Below are 21765 nucleotides of genomic sequence, written 5' to 3'. Positions count from 1 at the left end.
AAGGTCAATGTAGTTGCCATGAAGTCTCTGCCATGAAGGTTTGTGCAGTCCCTGGATAAGATTTATATGGGCGTCATGTTTTGGTCAGTATGACTACAGATATCTGTGTTTAAGGCCCTAATGCGTAGGCTTCACCTTCCAGACTGTGAAACATCCAGGGACTGTAGGGAAATTAGCCTGTATGGCTAAATCTGACACATGAATTTAAGAAGTTTTGTTAATTAATATGCATTATCCCTCTTAAATAAGTATAAACATAAACATACATTCATCTTTTACGCACACAAAGAGGAGCAGAGGAAAGGGGATAGGGTGAGATGACCCACTGTGGTGAGCCCTAACACAGCGACAGAGATCACAAACTTGGCAGGATAGTGGTCAGAGATCAAATCTGAGTGTTTTCCTATAGATTTCTATTGGACCTGAAGGCATTTTGCAAAACAGGTATCGCCCCCCAGTGGCCATTAAAAAGAATGCTGGTTTGAGGTACTTGTGGAGTTTTCAGATCTAGAAGCTATGCCCGACTGAAACTAGAGTCTATAACAGCTGTTGAAACCAGTGAGTAAGTTTAAGGTGGCTACATCCATCTCTTTTGTACAGTTTATGCACTGAAGTGTGTTATTGCCATTAGAGTGCTAGCAAACAGGGGATGGCTGTGATGATGGCTCTCTAATACAAAATCCAGCCTCCAACTCCTTTAATGCCAGTTTTAAGTATTTTTATTTGAAGGTTTTTTTCCTTAATGAACATATAAAGAAAGTAATAATAAAAAAAAAGACTCCATAACTTTTCTCTTTGTGTGTTTACAACCGTGTCCGCATTTATTTTTAGTATTTCTTCCCATACATATAAACAACCTGTACAAAATGTCCGACTCTTCATCTTTTTCCGCTTCTTTTTGCTTTCCTTTTTTGTTTGTTTGTCACAACATACAACTTGCATCATGGTAACAACAATCAGCAATATCATACACCCACTTTGCAATATTCAAACTAAACGTTTTCTGTGCAATACAAAATAAATGTACACATACTTTGATTTTTTTTTTTCTCCAAAAAATAAAAAAATTGCTGTTATTTACAAATCCAACAAAAAGAAGTAAACATTCTCCACACCAGTTTTGCTTTTACGTTGAACTCAGAAGCGTGTTCTCTTATTATTAACATATTGTATACTTGTTTGTACAGATTGTTTTCTTTTTAATATTTCATCTTCGTTTCGTGTGACTGAAAACAATAGAGCACCTATAATACTTACTACATGAAAAAGTTTAAAAACTGGTTCGATCCATCTACCTAACCTCGAAAGAAAATTTCGTTGTTTTTCATTTTTTTTTGTCTAAACGTACTGTAGTGTCGACGTTTGCCCCATTCAAGTATTAAACTGTATTAGAGGACTGTTAGTATTCAGTTATCGTCAGTAAGGCAGAAACGACATTTGCATGACATGAATGATTAAAATTTTGCAGTGTCCATTTTTTTATTACTTACTGCAAAATTTGAGTGTTTGCACATGAACTGTTGTATGTAAAGAGTTAAAAAAAAAAGTATTTAAAAAAGAACTTGTAAAGCAGGCGATCAGTTAATACCTGCTGATATCGTAGTTGCATCTGGGCAGAAATAAAGTGATGACACCAGACGAAATCTACAAACCACGAAAGCGACTTTACTACAACCAAAAAGTCCGATGTTTGTGAGAAATAAAATCTATACATATATTTACTTGAGATTCACACCTGTTTTATCGAACGTGACACGTCTAAACGTCCCTTCCTGTCGCTGTTGCTTCCCTTGTAATGTTCTCGTGTTGACTGAAGCTGTTCCTCTGCTTTATGTTTTTGTTTTTTTGTCTGTGGAAGAGGCAGTGTTTTATGGCAATAGAAAGTAGAAGTCACATGTGCATATCATGCTGCACTAATATAGTGCAATGTAGTGCCTGAAACAAAGCAAGGGTGGAGGCAAGCAGGCAGGCAGGCAGTAGTTTCCATGAACAACTGATTGCAGGCTACTCCTCCATCAGCATCATACAGATCGGTTTATCCCACAAACACAGGCCTGTGTGCCTCTGAATCAAGCCGAAAAAAAAAGAGAGAGAGAAGTAATGCCTCCCTTTTGTTCAAGACCGTAAAAGAGATTTGAGTCAAAACCCAGTTGAGGATTGAGAAAAAGGAATCCAAACCTTTTTATGGAGATTTTCCTCTCCCTCCTCCTCTTCCCTGCGGTGACTTTTGGCAACGTGCGAAGCGTCAGAGCATCCTAAGCCTCCAGCTACTCAGCATTTTTAGGGACAAGCAGAAAAAGCGCGGGGGAAGAGCTGGAGCCTGCGCTGCCATGTTCAAAGACAGCAGGAGGGCTGGTTCTGTCTTCTGCGCCCAACATTTCCAGTGTCTCAAACAAGTCTTTCAATACAGAAATACTGGTGTGTAGGGGGCAAAAAAAAAGGCATTTCCTTGAACACGCTGGAGGTCATAAAAGCTCTGCAAAAAGAAAATAGTCGAGAAAACAAAAGAGGAGTGAATGAAGCTCTACTTGAAATGGTTAAACCCCACCAGTGTCTCTGCTAAGAGGATTTCCCGTCATTTCTGCGCTCCGTGACGTGTCCATTCACGCTGCAAACATCCATGTCGCTCACTGTAATGGCGTGATGAAGTGGGTCTCTGTGACAGGTGAAGTGCTGGGTGAAGCAGCTCGTGGAGGACTACATGTCCGTGTCCCCGTCGTAGGCGAGAGTCAGAGGTTTTAGTCGGTTATTCTGCTGTCTCTGTCTCTGAGGTCTCTTTGGCTTTTTGCTGTATGGAAAGATGAAAACGGGGTCAGAGTGGCACTTGAAAGATTCTCCGAACACAACTCTGCTGTCACTCTAATCATGAAGTGTTTGGGTAAATGTGATGGCAGTTATGAGACACACAATGCAGGTGAGGCGATGTCACAAACAGGGGAGGGAAAGTGTTTTGAAAAATGCAAAAGATGTCCATATGAATTGTGTTTTGCTTCCTAATTTTGATTTGTAGTTTTAGGGGTTTTTTTTGATAATCTAAAAAATACCTGTTCCCAGTTTTAAGCTGATAGTGAACCTTCTCAAGTATCTCTAGTCCACAAATAAATTATCAATACTTAACGTAACGATAGCCTTGATCTCTTTTGTTCTGAATCCCATGAAAATGACAAAACCAACGAGACTTCCTAAAAACCATTAAATTATTATTTAAGTCTTAATAAAAACATTAGCAATTGTTCAAAAGTAGTTCTTCACTTCTGTTTTTGACCTTAAAAAAGGATGCAGATATTACATCACATCATAAACTGTGTGTGTGCTTTATTTTTAGACAATCATGGTGACATCTGGCATAAGTAATGACAAAAGTTCTGCAACACAATCAATAAAGAAAAAAAGACCCAGACCTGCTTAAATGTGGCTAATTTACCCATATAGACAATTTCCTTGGGAACGGCCATGCCTTGTTTTGATGACTCCCTGGAAGTCCCACTCTGACCATTAAACTGAGCACTCAAATCACATTTTACTACAAGCCTCATTCACCCAATGGAGTAGCCTGATCTTTTTGGTAGAACGGCTCATCTGGCAGATGAGCCGTTCAACCTGCTGAGCTACCTCTGCTAGTGTTGTGATTTCCTTAATTTTTGGAGAAAGAGCACTGAGTGGCCGGGAGCCAAATCATAAGATTAAGGCAGTTGGTGAATGTTTGTGGCTAAAATACTCAGTATGCTGGCCCAGGATAGCATGTATCACAGCTCAGGTGGTTTGCTTGAATGCTTTCATGCTTTTTTTTGGGGGGGGGGGGGGGTAATAATGTGACACTCTGGGTCATGTCTGGATACCAGGATCAGATTACTACTGATGATCCTTGAAATGAAATTTAGGTCAGTTTGAAAAAAGCTAGTGAAAAATCGCAGAAGAGCAATTTAAGTTGTCAAAACAGGACTGGCCGATGATGATTTAAAAATGGTCCAGAGTTTAAATCAGGTATGGTTTTATTTATATAATATGGTTCTGCTCACTCAATATTCGATTGCACCTTATTTTAGGCTTCTGTATTTCAACCATGTCATCACTGGTTCTGAAATTTCATGGGATTCAAAATCTGACAGCTACAAAAAACCTCCTAAGAAAATAAAAAAAACTACGACTCAGGTTACCTTAAAAACTAAAAAGCTGTAGAGCCCAGACTACAGTCACTGTACTGGTTAACAGGTTTTAAACAAACAGTTTTTATTGTTTGTTTGTTTTTGTGAGTAATGAGACTCATACATCTCAGTTTAAAAGGATGAAGAGCTATTAGTGAGTTAATATGCAGAGAGACGATCACATGCCCGACCTCTTCTACCAGAGAGGAAAAAATCTTCTAGATGAAGCAAAGACACAAAGCTTTTCTCTGAGCTCTCAGTGCTGCTTAAACATCAGGGTGTGTCAAAGTAATGAGGTGTGTAATATTAGACATTTTCAGAAGCATCCGATATCCCATAGAGAACGGCTTTTGAAATCATTAAAGCCAATATTTAGTTCTGCTGTGTATTCTATCATTTAACTTCTATTGTTAAGATTTTTTTTTTTATCTAGTTTTAACCAGAAAAAAAAGTCTAATTAATATTTCCTCCCAAAGCCAGAGTACGAGAAATGTACCGAAATGCTTTTTGAAGCACTGGATTTGGTGAGCACAATCAGAGGAACACTCTAGGGAATTTCCTGTGAATAGTTTTTCTGATGAAGAGCTGATAAAGTCGCTGCAGAGTAAACAACAGCAAACGTTCAAGCAAGCAGCAAAAACGTGTTCATCAAACACCTCATCTGTAGTGATGCGTGATCACACTACAGCTGTAGCTGTGTTTGTTCTTAATAACAAAGAATCTTTTTCAGTTAAACGATTATTTAAAATAGAAAGTAAGAAGGTTAAAAAAAATGTTCATTAAAATTTCCTGATGTTAAAAGTGACACAGAGCGTGTTTTAGGCCAAATCGAAGCAGAGTATATAAGTCAAAGAAAAGCACCAAAGGTTGATATTAAATTTATTTAACAAAATACTGATTGCTATTTGAACTTCTTATCTTCTTATCCTACTTTATAGATTATGTCTTTTAAAGTAAAGGAACCCAGAGGAACAAAGAGTGTTTATCTTGTAACAATAGTTGATTGGGAAGGAAATAAAGGGCATGTGTTGCTGTGGTTCCATCTTTGGCCACAAGAGGGCAGCGTGACATCGTTTTATTAAAGCACTTCAGCCTCGTGGAGATCTAAACCTGATTTAAACCTTGCCTGGAGTTAATACTTAAATGTCTCTTTAATGTCATCATCTCAGTCTGCTCATATTCTGCTTGGAGTTTAAACAAGATGATTATTCCCACACATTAGTATTAACCCTCGTTTAAAAAAAAATAATTAAATGAGAGAAGAATAATTTTACACGAGCTCTGAGAAGTATGATGAAAGTATATGATGGTGAAGAACATGTCCACTGTAGCAATGTTATTTTTAATGTTGTTTTTTAAACATTTGAAGTGTAACTTTTTTCTTTTTACTTTTTTTCCGCTCTGCTAACAAGTATTCACACATAAAAAGTTTTTTTTAAATACATCACAGTTTTGTGATTAACACAATCTCTCTAAGTTGAGTTTATGATATGCATGGATAACTTTGTTTGATAACCTAAAACAAATAAGCTGTAAAATAACTGCATTTATTCAGCAGTGCAGAGACTCTAGCATTTCTAATTTCCTGTATTTCTATGAGGAATCAAATATTTTTACTAGTTGAACTGTTCAGTTTTTCATACAAACATGTAACAAGCTTATGAAACAGGTATGGATTTAAACCTAACTGTGTATTAAGAAAATTATCATTATTTTTGTCCATGTCTTTATTTGAAGTTGGGTTTTGTTTTTTTTTACTTTTTGAGCCCTTATTTTAGTTTTTTAAAATATGAGCTATAATGCATGGGTATATAATGTAACTTTGTCTGGGTCAGATTTAAAAGGAGTTCAGAAAAGCACAATGCAGCCATATGGACATCCCAGTCTCATAAAAATAGCATTAATGCAGATGTTATTATTTATTTAAGCTGAGTATAATGTTTTTCATGACTACTTTCAGTTTAGTTTTGTAACAATGGTGACTGTAACAATCGTGGCTTACGTTGCGTGAATGTAGCCGCTGTAACGCTTTTCTTCTTTATTGAAATCCTGATGGGAACAGTTGAGCTGAGTGTTTTTAATGTTGCCATCCTGGTGTTTTAAAACTCTTATTTTTGACTTTCCAAAATAAGCATCGTATTGTATTCACTAAGACTTGAATCTGGAGCCTTAGAACAAAAAAACGAGTGTTTTCCAAGGTCATATAAGAACAGAGCGAAAGGTTTTTCTCCCAGAAAGTTTCAGTTTGTCTCTTTGTACAATCAGAGGAGTCGCCTCCTGCTAGCTGTTAAAAAAGAACGCAGGCTTAAGGCACTTACACCATCACTTCACTCTTTTGACCTACAAGCTACGTCCGTCTACACCAAGTCTGTGGGTGGTAGCTGTACTTTTGAACTTTGGTCAGAGCTGACCTTTTCTCTGCAGTTTTTCAGTGTAAGCTGACTGCCTCCTGGCTCTTACTTTTTGTTGAGTGTACAGACACAGAAGTGGTTTCAAGTTCTTATTCAACCTCTTTACTCTCGAGCTGTCTTCTGGGATTCATGTTTAATATCTCCTCGCTATTTGTGATTAGTTGGACCTGATAAGTATAAACGTCATCATTTAACAGGAAGTCATCATGTTGTTACAGATGTTACATTCTTTGTTACTAAAAAAGTGATGTCATATAGCGATAGTAAGCTTACTTTACAGCATACAACAGGGTAACCTGTCTTTAAAAAACCAATGTTTCGTGGACTCTTTCTTGTCCTAAACAAATGGTTGACATCACGGCGGCTCTGTCATATATCTTTTAGAGAAACACTATGGTTTGCAATCAGCTGTAATTATAAATTGGCTTTGTGATGTGTGTAGATTTACTTGGAGTGCGTGATTATAATTAAAATAAGGCAGTGGGTAGAGAAAAGGTCAGGGTGACTTAACATCAGTGTGTCTAAGAGCGCTAAAAGATCTCTACGAGAACTGAGAGAAACATATTCTGGGTGGTTTGCCCTCACCTGGACCAGCACCTTCACTGAGCCAGTCAGGCAGGACATGTGACAACTTGACAAAGGTCACAGGGAAAGCTCAGGGACTTGCAGGTACTTATACTGAAGGGTGTGTCGGGGTGGGGGTGAACCCTCCACATCCTCTTTAGCTGCTGCTGCTTTGAGCTAGGTCTTGGCAATCAGGGCAGGTGTAAGTCATCTCGTGTGCATTTTGGCCCATCCACACTGCCGTCCCATTGGCATCAGACTCTTGGGCCTTAAGTGAGCGATGCACCTTAGCACAGTAGCTGCTGCTCTCACATGGGAAGGGCATGAAGCAAGCAAAATAAGTAAAGACAAAAAAAATCCAAAACCAAAAACAGGAATGATGTGAGGGAGGGGACGCTTGAACTCAGAGTGGGTGGGGGGTAAAAAATGTTAATAGTTTCATGAATGAGGATGAGGAGGATGATTATAGGGGAGATTAAACTCATCAACTCACCAAGCTAGGTATATCATAGACACTATGAATATGAGGAGCACAAAGGCTCCAGCTGCTACACCATACACCCACATCTTCAGCTTCCCATCTGTGGAGGAGGAAGCTCGTCAGTTTGTCTGTTTACACTTTGACATGGAACCAGAAGCCATTAAAAGGACTCTGTGAAGATTTCTGCAGTACTTTATAACAGTTAGGGACACACTGATCCAACTTTTTCCAGTTCCAATATGATAGAGAGACACTGGCTCAGAGTATCTGCCAAAACGGTATTGATCCTGTGACAAATTAATAAGCTATATTCCTCACTCTGAGGGAGAGACTTGGACTCATTCTTTTATGCGTAAGGAAATTTAATTTAATTTAATAGCCTAAATAAAATAATAATATATTTTTATTCATCATGCACTAGTCTCCCTTCAGCTCACTGTGAGAGTCATTACTGTATATTGCTGTGATTTACAGCTGCACCAGCTTCTGCTTTCCAGCTCTGATGTGAGTGCATCACCTCTCATACAAACACGAGCATCCTGAGTGGAGTAAAGCTGACAACTACTGCTTCTTTTTGCTGTTTCCTTTAGAGGTCTCCACAGCGGATCATCTGTCTCCATCTCGCCCTCTCCTTCGCATCCTTTTCTGTCACAGCAGCCCTGCGTCTCCTCTCTCACTACATCCATGAATCTTCTCTATGTTCTTCCTTTTCTCCTCCTGCCTGGCAGCTCTATCTTCAAAATCTTTTGTCCAGTATATCAACTATCCCTCCTCTGCACATGTCCAAACCATCTCAGCCTTTCCTCCTTAACAAGTGAAATAATAATAATCTGCTTTACCACACCGTGTTAGATTATTTTATTAATAATAAAAGGCTGCCAATGAGAAGGTAATACAGAAAGCACTGTCGATGTTGGAGCTTTTCAGTCGTGTCAAATCACTCAACCACAGTTTGAGGTGAAATATGTCTAAACTGGTGATGCTTTGCTGTTACTGTTGTAGCTCTCCTGCTAACAGCTGCTGATGTGTGGTGTAGTAATCGCAGACAAACATAGAATTATTAAACAGACTGACCCACTGTCAACAATATCTGATCCTGCTTTTTGAATTAGGATTGGACTGATATAACATCCGATTCAAGTATTGGATCAGTGCATCCCTCTAATATCAATAAATAAATAAATCACATAGCTTGTGGTTTACAGTGTAATATCCTGAGAGTCAGGTACTTATCTGGGGGCATAGTGGAAGAAAACAAGGCAAAAAATACCGGGAATGAGAAACCAGCGGAGCATGTTGTTATCCATAAATGGTGCTCTGTGTATTTTCTCAGGGTGCAGCAGCTTTTGTCAGATGGGCAGCGAAGAGCCAGAGCCTGACGGTTAAATGGGCCAGGGGCTGATTTCACACAAGTGATCTGTGATCATTGCTTACAGACTGCAAAGTGTACTAGTGTCCATTTCCCGAACTACTGTCACTCGCAGTCATGTAAACATGTTGTCTCTTATTTTTTTTTATAATTAGTAGAATGTGTCAGAAATAATGGAGTGATAATTTATTAACTCTGCAGGGGGTAGAAATAGACTCAAATAGACTGAAATATTAAATGAAATCTGAATTTTTCCTTTATAGAGACCATGTCTCGAACAGAGCTGGAGCCAAAATAAATCTCAGCACTGTAAGAAAATATTTTTAGCCAGTTTAGTCATTTCATTTAGAATAATAGATATTTTGTCAGATTACGTTTTGTTAAAACTTAAAGAACCCCAGTCGTTTTCTTTCCAAGCTCCTTAGACGAGCACAACTCTGACGTCAGACCAGAAAACCGAAGCTGGCACATACAGGACAAATCAGTGACGCAGTGGGGCGTTATAACTGTCAAACACGCACCCATCATCTTTTTTTCTTTTTCCAGCTTACAGTCATGTTTATGCAATTAGTACCCTGTAAGTACTCTGTGTGTACTCAGTAAGTATGCGGCACTTGCAAAAAATGTTGAAGTGTCGATTTCTCAAACATGCCCAATTGCTTTTCTCTTGTTCCCAAAGTTGACCTGATCACAGTGCAAATCACAAGCTATATAATCTAGTTGCATCTTTATTTATATCTTACTGTAGTGAAGTATAACAGCAAGCATTGTATTGCAAAACAAGCAAGCATATGGAAGATAAACAATGCAAAGGTTACTGTAAGTGATGGTTTGTGGATGTGGAAGTGTTTGAGACACTTTAACTCAATCTGTTCTGTGCTCTCGCATCCTAAATGGTTCTCGCATGCATCATCAGTCACAACGCTCCGTGCAGACGCCGCTCTCAAAGGTTAATGTAGCGGAAGTCAAGAGCAGGTAGGAAAGCTTCATCAGTGCATCCAAAAGGACTCGTGTGATATTACATGTTGGTTTTATTTCATACAGAGCTGCAAGTACAAGCTAACATTAATTCAGCACTGTCAACACTAAATCCGCCCAAACATACTGAAAGTAAAGCACGTCCTGCTGTTGTCATGTGAAAACCTCTCAGCTTTATGTCTTAACTTCACTTCAAGGATTATGTGGAGCTCTGTAGGTTGGAAAAAGTCAGACGCTGGACTCAGAAATCTTTTCCCTTCAGCCACACTAACAGAAACTTGAAATGGAGGAGTTTTGATTATTCTCTGCACATTCTTTACTTTACAGATACATGTCTACCATCACTGTAAGCAAAGGCTTGCTTTGGAAAGGATGCAATAGTTGTGCCTACATTCACTTTTCTATAGAAAGAAAAGCTTGTAAAGCAGCACTTTAAGTAGTTCCCCAACACATGGCATTTTAAAGATTAAATGGGGGTGCTGTTATGGTTTTTCTTATTTTCTGTCATATCACTGCATGTCAAAGATGGGGGGAGTTTTTATTTTTAAAACCAGCTCTGGCTGTGAGCACAGCAGCCTCATACATCTGCTGTTTGTGAGAAGCCGTCAATCAGAGGAAAACTGGCTGAAAGTGCAGGTGGCCTAAAAACAGGAACCAAAAAGGTTGTTTTAAGACGGCGGATGAACTGAGGGGCTAGACAGAGGCCATGTATAAGATAAATACGGATCAATTTGACCTGTGAAACATACAAAATTACTCTAGTAGAGTCCAAGAAATACAGTATAGAGGTGCAAATGAGCATTGGAGAGGTCTTTTAAAGGTTTTCACTTGACAGCAGCAAAACAATTGTATTCTCCTTGCATTTGTGATGTTTGTTAACACTGACGATAACCTGTAGTTTGGTAAACAGTGCTATGAATCTGCATAAGGTGTGATGAGTGTGTGATGGTCTGACCTGGTCCATAGGGCTGCAGGTACCAAGTTCGCCCGTTGCGTCCGGGCTGGATGGTGGTGGGCAGTGTGGGGTTAATGGCACGACTGGTCTTCACATCCCCTTTCTTGTCCCCTGCTGTGGGGATCTCCAGGATGGGGATGGGGGCACACTGGTCCAGCTGCCCAGTGGATGACAGCACTTCTGTGAAGCCTTCCTCGCACATGCAAATACCAGCCTGCAGGGGGCAGCGCAGATTCATATATGATTTAAGCTGGAGTGACAGTACAGTGCTTGGAGGGATGTTAAACAAGCTAACCTCAAAGTGAATTAATTCATGAGGAGTGTTCAGAAGAGTCCTGGCTAGTATGGCAGCATGGCCGACCTGTTACTGTTCGAAGACGGGTTTAACTGCTGCACTGAGGCCACCACGTGTTGACATTTCTCATTCATTTACAGTCAATCAAGATAAAAGCACAAGCTTCCAGACAAATCGAACCATTTCAGAGCTGTTTGTGACCTGCTGTAGCCTCATTCCCATATACCGTATTTTCTGCTAATGCCTGTTTCCAATTCAGCAGGAACAATAATAGTCTGTGCTGCAGATGGAGGGCCATTTAAGCATTGCTTTGCACCCAGAGTCACCTGCTGTATGTTCACCGAAACACTTACAGTCACAAGTATGACCCCAGGTTGGGCATTAACCCCTTAAATACTTTTTGAGAGCTTCTACATCATCAGTGCTAATCCCCCTCCCCTGAAAAACCTCAATAAATTGCACAATTCATTTTTAAGCAATAATTTAAAAAAAGCCAGATGTAGCAAATATGACAACAATTAAGAATCTCATATGCAAATTAATATTTAATTCAAAATGTCAGAAGGTTCAATAAACACTATTTGAATGCCTTGCTCAAAGGTATTTTAAATGTGGTAAATAGCGAGGGCTCCTAACTGATTTCTCCAGCTGTCACCAACTTATTAACAAGATTTAAACTTGTACTGTGGATGTGGATGATTCGCCAACTAGACAATTAAATGTTGCTGCCCTCACTTGTCAGCAACAGAAATACTACTCTGTTAATCTACTGTAATTATTCGTGTTTTTTATTAATGCACACAAAGTAGAGAAAGAGAAAACCTGCAGAGCTCTATAGTATTATAATGTCAAAAATGAGCATTTGTATATGAGCTGTGCTGACTAAACTGGCAATGCATAGATGCATTGTGCATAGACGTGCGGAAGGAAAGAAGGCTGCTGTCGTCGCTGCTAATGTTAGGTTACGTTGCCAGGTGTAGCTAACGTCGTGCATGTGCAGTGTTATGCACAGTGGCATTTGAAATAAGCTGTGATTAATTCCTCTTAAATATACATGTGATTTGTGTACAGACAAATTTTAACTGCCATTAGATTTTGCTTAAACTGGACTGTTTTCTGATATTTATGGTGCCAAACTGGGTAACGCTTGACTATGTTTGACCCTCAAAGTCCAGTTTATTTGACTGGTGTAACTAATAATGGATTGCATTTATATAGCGCTTTTCTAGGCACCCAAAGCACTTTACAATTCCGTTATTCATTCACTCTCACATTCACACACTGGTGCAGGCAAACCGCAGTTGTAGCCACAGCTGCCCTGGTGCAGACTGACAGAAGCGAGGCTGCCATGTCGTGCCATCGGCCCCTCTGGCCAACAGGCGGTAGGGTAAAGTGTCTTGCCCAAGGACACAACGACCAGGACAGAGAGAGCTGGGGATCGAACCGGCAACCTGTAACCGAGCTTCAACCCCCTGGACCACGGTCGCCCCCGTAACTGGTGCGTACGGTACTTTAGCCTAGCCGATTTGAAGAGGTGGGCCAGGTCACAGTGAGGTCAGACACTTGCACACCTAGTGCGGTCAGCCAAGTGTGGAAGTCCGATGATTTCTCAACAACTGCTGGCTCTGTGAAATTCGCCTTAAGTAATAAAGTATGTGAGAGGACAGTTTCTCACCAATTCCAGAGCAGCTCCAGTGTGGCCACATAAAAATCAAAGTTTGAGATGCTTAGACAGACTGAAGTGTACTCAGGACTCGGATCGTTAAGCGCAGTGTGAGCGCAGGCCAGCAGGAAAGTGGGGACGGGGAGCAATGCAACCAAGCCTAGTGTGAACACAGTCTTTCACTTGGCTAGTCAGATATTTTGTCGAGGTGTAATTTCATCGTCGTCTTGGACGCTGCAGTTTGTGACACCACTGAACTGCCTTCTCCACACACAGAGGTGTTTTTGGTATTTAGTATGCCCTCACTCATATTAACAGGGTTACAAAAATATAAGAAACACCCATCAGTGTTATGTAATCCAATCCCACAGCACAACAAACCTTCAGAGTGACCATAAACACCTGTCTGCAAAACTGAACATTACTACCACGATGAAGAGAGGATTTACCGTACGACTGTTGTCTTACACTGCATTAGGTTTTAGCTGAGTGTACCTAATAAACTGTGTGAGTGCAGTTTTTTCATCCTCGTCTGGGGATTGAATGGGTGACCTCAGAAGTCCTGACCCTGCTTCTCATCCGATCGTTTTGACACGATTATTCAGCGGTTACGTAAGGCGGCTGGCTGTACGAGCTACTACAGCTGGTAACCTGCCTTCATTGCTAGGTCAAGAGTTGTTTCTAAAAGCTATTCAAGCCTGGAAAATAGATCACTCTGTGATTTGCCAGCTGCCGTGTCTGTGAGACAAAAACTTATTTACATGATTTTGATGAAGTGCAGTTGAATGACACTGTGGAGCAATGGGTTTTACATCTTCCTGCTGCTATCATTTTATTCCCTGCTGCATTCAAATTCAATTCAGTGTGTCACAGTGTTTGCACAGACTACAATTCATCCAGGAAAGCTGTGCTTTAGGGTTTAGGAAAATTGCTCTTTTATTTTTGAGTTTATTGTGATATGAGGACAAAATCCACTCACCTCGCTGCAGAAAGACTTTGGCATGAGGCAGGGCGGGTCACAGGAGCTGTTGTCCTCTGGAGGGTTCATTGGAGGACAACCTCCTGTGAAAGAGACAACAGCATCAGATTGAGTACATTTTAATACGATCACACGAGCACAATCGGTTCGTCTCCACGTTTAAAACGTACCACTTGGGGTTATTTCACAGCATGTACTTTCATCTGCAATAATAACTCAGTAAATCCAATGTTTCCAGGTTTATTTTAAAAACAATTTTATGTGTTGATGTGTTAAACGGAGATGAAAAGCTGTACCGGCTTGCCATCGCCCACCACCTTAGATCAATATAGAAATAAGCGCCTAGTTTTTTTTTTTTCTTCAGTTATATTTCTGACATTTTGTGTAAATTTTACCTCCTACATAAAATTGCCACCAATGGTTTAGGCTTACAGTTGAGCTTAAGAGCGGCTGCAACCTCCAGTTTCTCACTTTAAAGAAAAATTCAGCTGCTCTATTTATTATGCACACTACTGTAGGACAGTGTTTTCTGATCTCTTCTAGCTCGAGACCCCTTTAAAGACGACTAAAGCGTACTTGCAAGTCCTTGACAACAGTTTGATTTCTTAAGCTCAAACATAATGTAATTTTAATGTTTTTTTTTTTTTTCATTTTATTTATAGACGTGAAGTTGAAACAATTCTAATCAGTTGTGTCATTTAATAAGAACACATCCAGGAAGTTATAATCAAAAAATGTAAATATAACAACATGGGCATTGAGAAGTTGCAGTTAATTTTTTTTTTTTTTTTTTAAGGTTTTATGGGATAAAAAGAACACTTGATAATAAAATCATCAGAACAAATAATTATAAATGTGATCATTAGTTGCAGAGACTCCAAAAACTAAAGTCAAATGGTGAAAAAATATGACAAAAAAAAGAAGCAATTGAACCTTCAGCAACTCTGCTGCAGACCTCCAGACTCAAAGTGGAGCAATTATGCTTTTCCCCCCCATCCATCCATATTTTTATTTTATACTAGAACATTTGTTTTTACATGACTGTCTGTATAATGGTCATACTAATGCTTATCTCTCCCATACTGCTTCAAAGAGCTTCAAAGCCATCTACTTGTCACTGCTACGCTGATGATACACAGATGTGCTTCTCTGTTGAGACTAACAACCTCAGCAGCCTCGTCTACCTCAGTGAACGATTTGAAAAACATACTAATATTTACTAATGTTTCAAAATTCCTCCACCTCAGTCCTAGCATAACTGAGCTTGTTGAATGAGGTCAATCATGTGATCGGTCTGCTCATCAGAAATGTCAAATCTTCTGCTAAAACAAAACAAACCTTTGTATTATTTTGTCCATTTGAATTTTGCATTCGCTCTTTTTTTTTTTTTTTCTTTGATCTTAAGCAAAAATCAAACCTTTAATGTTCTCATTTAATCCAAAGGTGAGCACACTTTTGAGGTTGCAACTCCTAAACAGTCCTCCAAAGCCCACCAGGTCAGCTAATCTGTGCGGTTTGTTATTTTCTTTTTAAGTTATTTCTAAAACAAGCTGTTTTCGCTCCTCTCCCTCAGTCAGCTTTCTTCTGATTGTCTGCCCTCTTTAAAAAATGGGGTTCAAACAGCGGGTGGGGGTCATTGCTGCTGTGCTCACAGACAGCAGAAGCAACTGTGTGAAACAAATGTTTGGAGCAGCTTTTTTTGGAGTTCCTTACCAGTGACATTGAGTCCATCTGAGCGCTGACACCAAATCAAAGGCCGAGTGGAATTTGGGCCAATGCTGCTGAACCATTTGTACTCGAAACATTCACCTCCTGAAAGCAAAACACAAAAACAGTCAACAACTGTGAAGGCTGTTCTGAGTCAGGCAGTGGTGACCATTAATCATATGAGAGACACCAGATTAATAAAGCAGCTGCTAAGTTGTGGTTGTATAATAGGCTGCTGACACATAATATGACCGTGTCGTCTCAAAAGGGTCCAGTTCAATGTTTTAATCTTCAGTAAGAGCTTTTGCTTAATGACTTTTTATCAGTGCTATTATGACTTTATCAATATCTCCATCAGTGCAGTAAATGACTGTATTTCCCTGCGGAGTCCTGTGTAACCAATCATCAGTCCAGCCAATTCAGCCAGAGTAAATGAACAATTTAACCTTGAACAAAAGACAGAGCTATTCTCCACAGACGTGGGTACAGTATCGCTGCTCCCGTCAGTGGTACGCCTCTATCTGCCGCCGTACGGGATGAATCCTCTGCGGCTGAGAGGACTTCACCTTTTATGTACTTTACTCTTCTCATTTCTCTCTTTCTTCCTTGCTCCGCTAGAGCTGAAGTCGTTTTTCAAACGTGTTAAGTTATCATTGAATCACTCACTTCGGCTGGCACTTCCCACCATCTTTTATGAGCAGACTGGAGTTGTACTACCACAGAAACATTTCTCAGGAGAAGCGCAGAAGTTTTTTTTTCATCCTTTTATTTCTCCTTTTTTTCTGGAGGCAGAAATAATGTCAGTACCGTAGTAGTCCCAGATATGAGAATATCTGTAAGAACTGAGAAAGGCGATGGATGATTTTCAGCCATATTAACTGAAAAGAAGAGTAATTATATTCAAGCTTTTTAAACTGACTGCATTTTCAATCACTTTCATATCAAACTGTGCCAATTGCACACATTCACTCTACAGTGGCTGCTAAGCCGCTAAGCGAGGTGCTGTCTGTACCTGGCAAAATCACGGCACCATGGTCACTAATAAGAGGGGAAGTTAATGTCATTCAGGTTTGCTGGGGCGTGCTTTCGGCTGCTCCCTTAATTCCCAGCAGGTCACTAAAGCAGATAGATCCACATATTTGATTTGGCACAGATTTACACCCTCCCACTTATTCAGGGTTGGGGACATCACTTGGAGTACCTTCTTGTGACATCCTGAAACTGGGTTTGTGGTCTCCTCCCACTCTTGAATCAGGCTCTTTGGTGTGCAGTGCAAATGTCTTAACCACAAAACCATCTTTCAAGCTTGCTGGTTGTGGGCCGTATAAAATCTAGTAACACTTTTAAACCACCATTCATTTTTAATAAATGGATTTTCGTGTTCATAAAACCTTTTTTTTTTTTTGACTTCTAATAATGAAATGATAGGCTCCAGCACACCTCTGCTACCCTGAATTGGACAAGCAGAACAAAAAAAAAATGGATGAATATTTTACACTAATTATTGCTAATGGTAGAATTTGTTACTTTGTTTTATCTTTAGTGATATAATTATAGCTTTGCAAATAACACATTTTATAATGAGATAACATTTAGGTGTGCAGGATTAACTTTGGCACATGTGAGGATATTTGAACCCAAATGTTCCCTTAATGGACCTGAGCAGTTTTTGATGTACAAACTGAACCAATCAGCTGGTGGTGATAAAGCACTATAGCACTGAAATAAAGTCTAACGTGTCTTAAACCCATTATGTACTCTATTTACTTACTGAGATTTTAAACTTGTCCAAAGTTAAATTTGTAATGAGGACTTTGTGGGATTTAACAAACATAAAAAATGTTTGTTTGGATGCTTAAGCAGAAAAATGTTGCAAATATGGATGTTTCTGCAAATAAGCTGCAATGGCCACAAAATCCCTTATACACGTGTTCAATCAGGCAGCACAAAACAAATCTATATCACCACAGTGTGCACAGTGAGCACCCAACATTATTGTTGCCTATTTATCCATCCATAACCGCTTATCCAGCTAGGATCACAGTGAGCCTGAGTCTATCCCTGCGACTTTGGAAGAAGGTTGCACTCTGGACAGGTCGCTGGTCCAGCATGGATACGGATACTTTCTATCTCTGGTACACTAAGAATACCAGAGGTATAAAGCCAGGCATTGGCACTGCAGCCAATTTAGAATCACCTATTAAACTAACATGCCCAAAATGAACAAACGATCTCTTTATTGCAAAATTTTACCAGCTTAATGAGATGATGAATTCTTGAGCTACAGCCAAAAGTGAATTTTGCGAGATGAGAATGACCTTTGATGAGTGATCAATAAATCTACTGAAGAAAATCCTTCTAATAGTTTTGAACATAATGAACGTGTCGATGAGTCTCACATGTTTCTGGTTTCCTTGAGAATAAATGTTACTCCAACTCTGATTTTTACCTTGTTATAAATTCAGATTCAAGTTGCAAATTTCAAATTTAAATGCCTACAAATGGAGGGACTAGTGTTTCATTAAGGTTTTGCTTTTACGTCTCTGGAGCTGCTGAAAAGCAGTGAGCAGCTTTGTTGTTTTTGTTCTTCAAATTATTGTGATTATTGCATTGAAGTAAAAGTGCTGGTCATTCTGTCATTCTGCGTATACTGGAGACACAAAGCACAGTAAGAATCACTATACTGTAAAACAGAACGACTTTAACAGCAGAACAACAGTGTTGTTTTTGTTTTTCTCAAGCCTGGAGCCTCACATCAAACCTTCCCGTCCCTCCATCCCCAGCCTCTCTTTCTCCATCACCGCCTTCTCCTTCCCTGCCTCCACTCTCTCATCCTCCTCCGCCTCCACTAGTCTTGGCTGGGCCACTCCTCCCCCCGTGCCTTGAGTGAAGCTGTGAAACCAGGTCATGCTAGCGAAGACTGCTGTGGGCTGTGTACAGTAACGAGGGAGGTAAGGGGGAATTACAGTACACTGTGTGTTGAGTTTTGTCGTAGTGATTCACAATGCTGCATCTAATGGGTGATTAATGCAGCAGAGGGAATCGCAGAGATCACTACTGTAAACGAGCATCTGGGTTTCAAACGTTTGAAAATCTGACTCGAGAAATCCCATCTGGGAGAGCACCAATTGACCCGGCATAACGGGAAAGACAAACAGTAGCAGTTAGTATCTTTTTCTTCTCGATTGTGTATCGGGCATGATAGGGAAGCAGCCCACTGGTTAGCACTGATGCCTCCCAGGGAGGAAAATCTATGCGACTCCTGTGTCAGATCTGTCTTTCCCACAATGTCAGCATGTTGTTGTTCAGTAGGTTTCTTTCCTCTGACAGTCCAAATGCAGAGAGATAGAAGCCTAAACAGCCTGCGGGTATGACTCTGAAAGTAAGTGTCTTTTTGCGTTAACCCTCTGATACACTGACGTGCTCTCCACTGCCTTCAACCTATCACACCCCGAGACTGACTTCAGTTTACCCTCGCCGTAAATATTACGAATATGCGGATAAATAGAAGGAATAAATGCATCAAAGTTTGGAGCTGCTGGGCTGCAGCAAGCTAATTTGTATTCATAGAAAGTTCACTGTTCAAATAGACTTTGCTTCTGTTAATTTGTCAAACTTTCTGGCCAGGAGAGGTTGAAGCCGTCATGTTTTTCAAAGTGTTCTCCACCTGTGCAGGGCTGAGACTCCCACTCCTGGTCAGGACAGAGCAGCAGGTTTTCAGGCTCCTGGGCGAGCACGGCTCGTGAGCGGACCTGAACCGAGGCAAAGTCGACGCCGGCCTCTTTGGCGCAGATGTTGACGCACGAGCTCCAGTCTGACCACTCCATCAGGTAGCATTCACCTGCAGCAAAGAACAGACAACACGTGTCGCTTTCCTGTGACTGCTTCACTTTAAAAGGAATTCACCTTAGACTCCATTTAATTAACGGATTATTAAAACAAGCAATGATTCATCAAAAATAAAAATAATTCCCACTTCCCTTAAAAAACAATTAACTTGTACTGCTTATGTTTTTATTCTCTGATGTACATTTCTGGCACATTTTAGAGTTAGAAAACTACCTAAACACACAGAGTAATATCATCATTACATCATTCTTCATCTGTGAAAATAAATTCAGATTAACAGATAAAAATCTGAATTACAAGGTTACATTTATTTACTGCTGACCAGTCAAGTGGTAATTTGCATCCATGGCATCTTATGACTCTGGAGAATGACCTGGGGCTACCTTTACCATCTCGCTCGGTGTCTAACCAAATGTAAATGATGTCACAGTCTATGACCTCATTCGTTTTGGCAAGAAAGTGGATTTTTTGTGCTTTTATGATAAATTGAACTTTTCGCGACCACAAGAGGCGCCCCCTGCTGGCCATTAAAGGTAATGCTGGTTTAAGGGCCTCACTGGATGCACTTCTTTGATCTGGAAACCATCCCCATCCTTTATGCACAGTCCAAAAAATTAAACCAGTGCAGAGAAACTACTTCCATCTGGCAGCTCATCTCTGTTATGTGGATTTTTTTAAAGTAACTGCCAAATGACCTGTGCAGTATTGCAAGTTATGACCTTGAGCCAAATCTCGAATTGTTTTTTTTTCCTGTAAGGCCACGTGCAGGATCACATCCTCAGGCAGATGGCCCTTTTGGTATATTTTGAGTGAAGAGACTAAAAGGTTACTGTGTTTTTGCTATCTGGGCCCTCGACCTGCCTCAGGCTGAGGCGGACAGGATCTCAAACTTCAGCTCCAGACTTCACTCCTCACTCCAGTGTTTTGTCTTTCATTAAATGTTTACTATTACTTTAGTTTTATTTTCACTCTCTTATTGAACCTCAACTCATTTTGACTGTAAAAGCTATAGAAAAATATCTGCATTGCAGCTTAAGTGTGGGTGTCTGCAGCAGAAATCTGATCTTTCTCTTTGGCAGCACAGAAGTGACGCTTTACCTGTTTATCTCTGGATGATCTGGGTGAGATGTGTGCTGCAGAGATGCATATAGAATATGTATGTATATTTAAATATATCATAGTCAAGATGCTTTGAAGAGTTTAGTGAGAAGGAAGGCGCGAGTTTGAGATGCAGGGTGGCTTGGTTTTGATCATAGTTGACAACTGCAGCTTATCAAACAGTGGGGGGAAACAGAACGTGGGTCAAAGGTTGCAGTGCATGAAAGTGTGTGTATTTGTGACTGTGGAGATGCAACCTGCTTAGATTCCCATGCCAGTCTGGGTCTTGCACAAGCAACTCCTTAAATTTCCTCCCAAATCACACTACAGTACCTCCCTGAACAGAAAACAGGCTGTGCTTTTGATTGCTGTTTGATACTTCAGTGCTCCTGCAGTTTGGCAAAAGAGGCTGGACTGACTTGTTATCTAGGGCACCGTTTCTCAGTGTTTTCCATCTCAGGGACCAGCAGCCATCTGATGAGCGCTTTTTTTCCCTTCCCAAACGGAAAAAAAATCCCACACTTAGAGTATAAAATTAATTCAAACGGAGATACTTTAAAATTAGTCGTGGGTTGAAACAAGGGCTGCATGTTTCTTCCACTGTATTGTAGAGATATTGAATGATGAATGATCAACGATGAGCCAAAATAGACACACAGCACTTTGGAAATGAACTCCACATTTGTATTTTGTCTCTTGGCAGACATGAGGAACAATAATCCCCCCTTCAGGGACTGCTGACACTGAAAATAACAGATTTATGTTTAAGCTGCACCATGTGAGAATACACTCCTGTTATCTGGCTCAATCGTAAATTGGGGCTTCGGTTTCTCATCTCTTCTTATTGAAATGTTGTAGATTTGCCCTATTTAGCCAAAAGAAATGCTCCTGTTCACTTCTGCGTGCAGCACAATATGAAGACTGCAGCTTCACAAAATGAAGAGCACTGCTGTGGACGTGGGAGGGACAGTAAACTGTTGAACCTGCAGACCTGATGGACAGATGGAGTCCAGCAGCTGCTGGGCAGAGCACACCTGTCTGCTATGCTCCACGTTGCAAAGCTACATCAAACCCAGCATCTGACAAGCCTCCATCACCAAACCTGAAAACAACTCATCAGACCCAAGCTTTTGAAGTGATAATCCCATCTGTGAGATTTTTTTTCTTACAGTGAGGGGTGACATCTTTGGCCCTAAGCTGACATTCTGCTGTTTTTGCGCTGCGGTGCCGAGACATCAGCTGTCAGTCAAAGAGTGGTCACCAGGCTCCTG

At 40.3% G+C, this 21765-nt stretch overlaps 1 protein-coding gene across 1 annotated transcript in view; it reads right to left on the bottom strand.

Moving 5' to 3' along the window:
* Positions 1-2368: 2368 nt before the first annotated feature.
* LOC120732854 (thrombospondin type-1 domain-containing protein 7A) overlaps positions 2369-21765 on the bottom strand; it is a 204628-nt gene continuing 185231 nt past the window's right edge. Inside the window, exons 25-30 of the mRNA XM_040030719.1 lie at positions 19215-19388; positions 15554-15652; positions 13841-13923; positions 10904-11117; positions 7614-7701; positions 2369-2788 (exon numbers count right to left, since the gene is read on the bottom strand). Of these exons, the coding sequence (XP_039886653.1) occupies positions 2698-2788; positions 7614-7701; positions 10904-11117; positions 13841-13923; positions 15554-15652; positions 19215-19388 (749 nt within the window). The 3' untranslated portion in view covers positions 2369-2697. The remainder of the gene's footprint in view (positions 2789-7613; positions 7702-10903; positions 11118-13840; positions 13924-15553; positions 15653-19214; positions 19389-21765) is intronic.

Source organism: Simochromis diagramma, unplaced genomic scaffold, assembly GCF_900408965.1.
Source record: "Simochromis diagramma unplaced genomic scaffold, fSimDia1.1 OVJJ01000361.1, whole genome shotgun sequence".
NCBI lineage: Eukaryota > Metazoa > Chordata > Actinopteri > Cichliformes > Cichlidae > Simochromis > Simochromis diagramma.
Note: the sequence above shows the minus strand (reverse complement) of the source record. Positions and strands in the feature narration are given on the sequence as shown.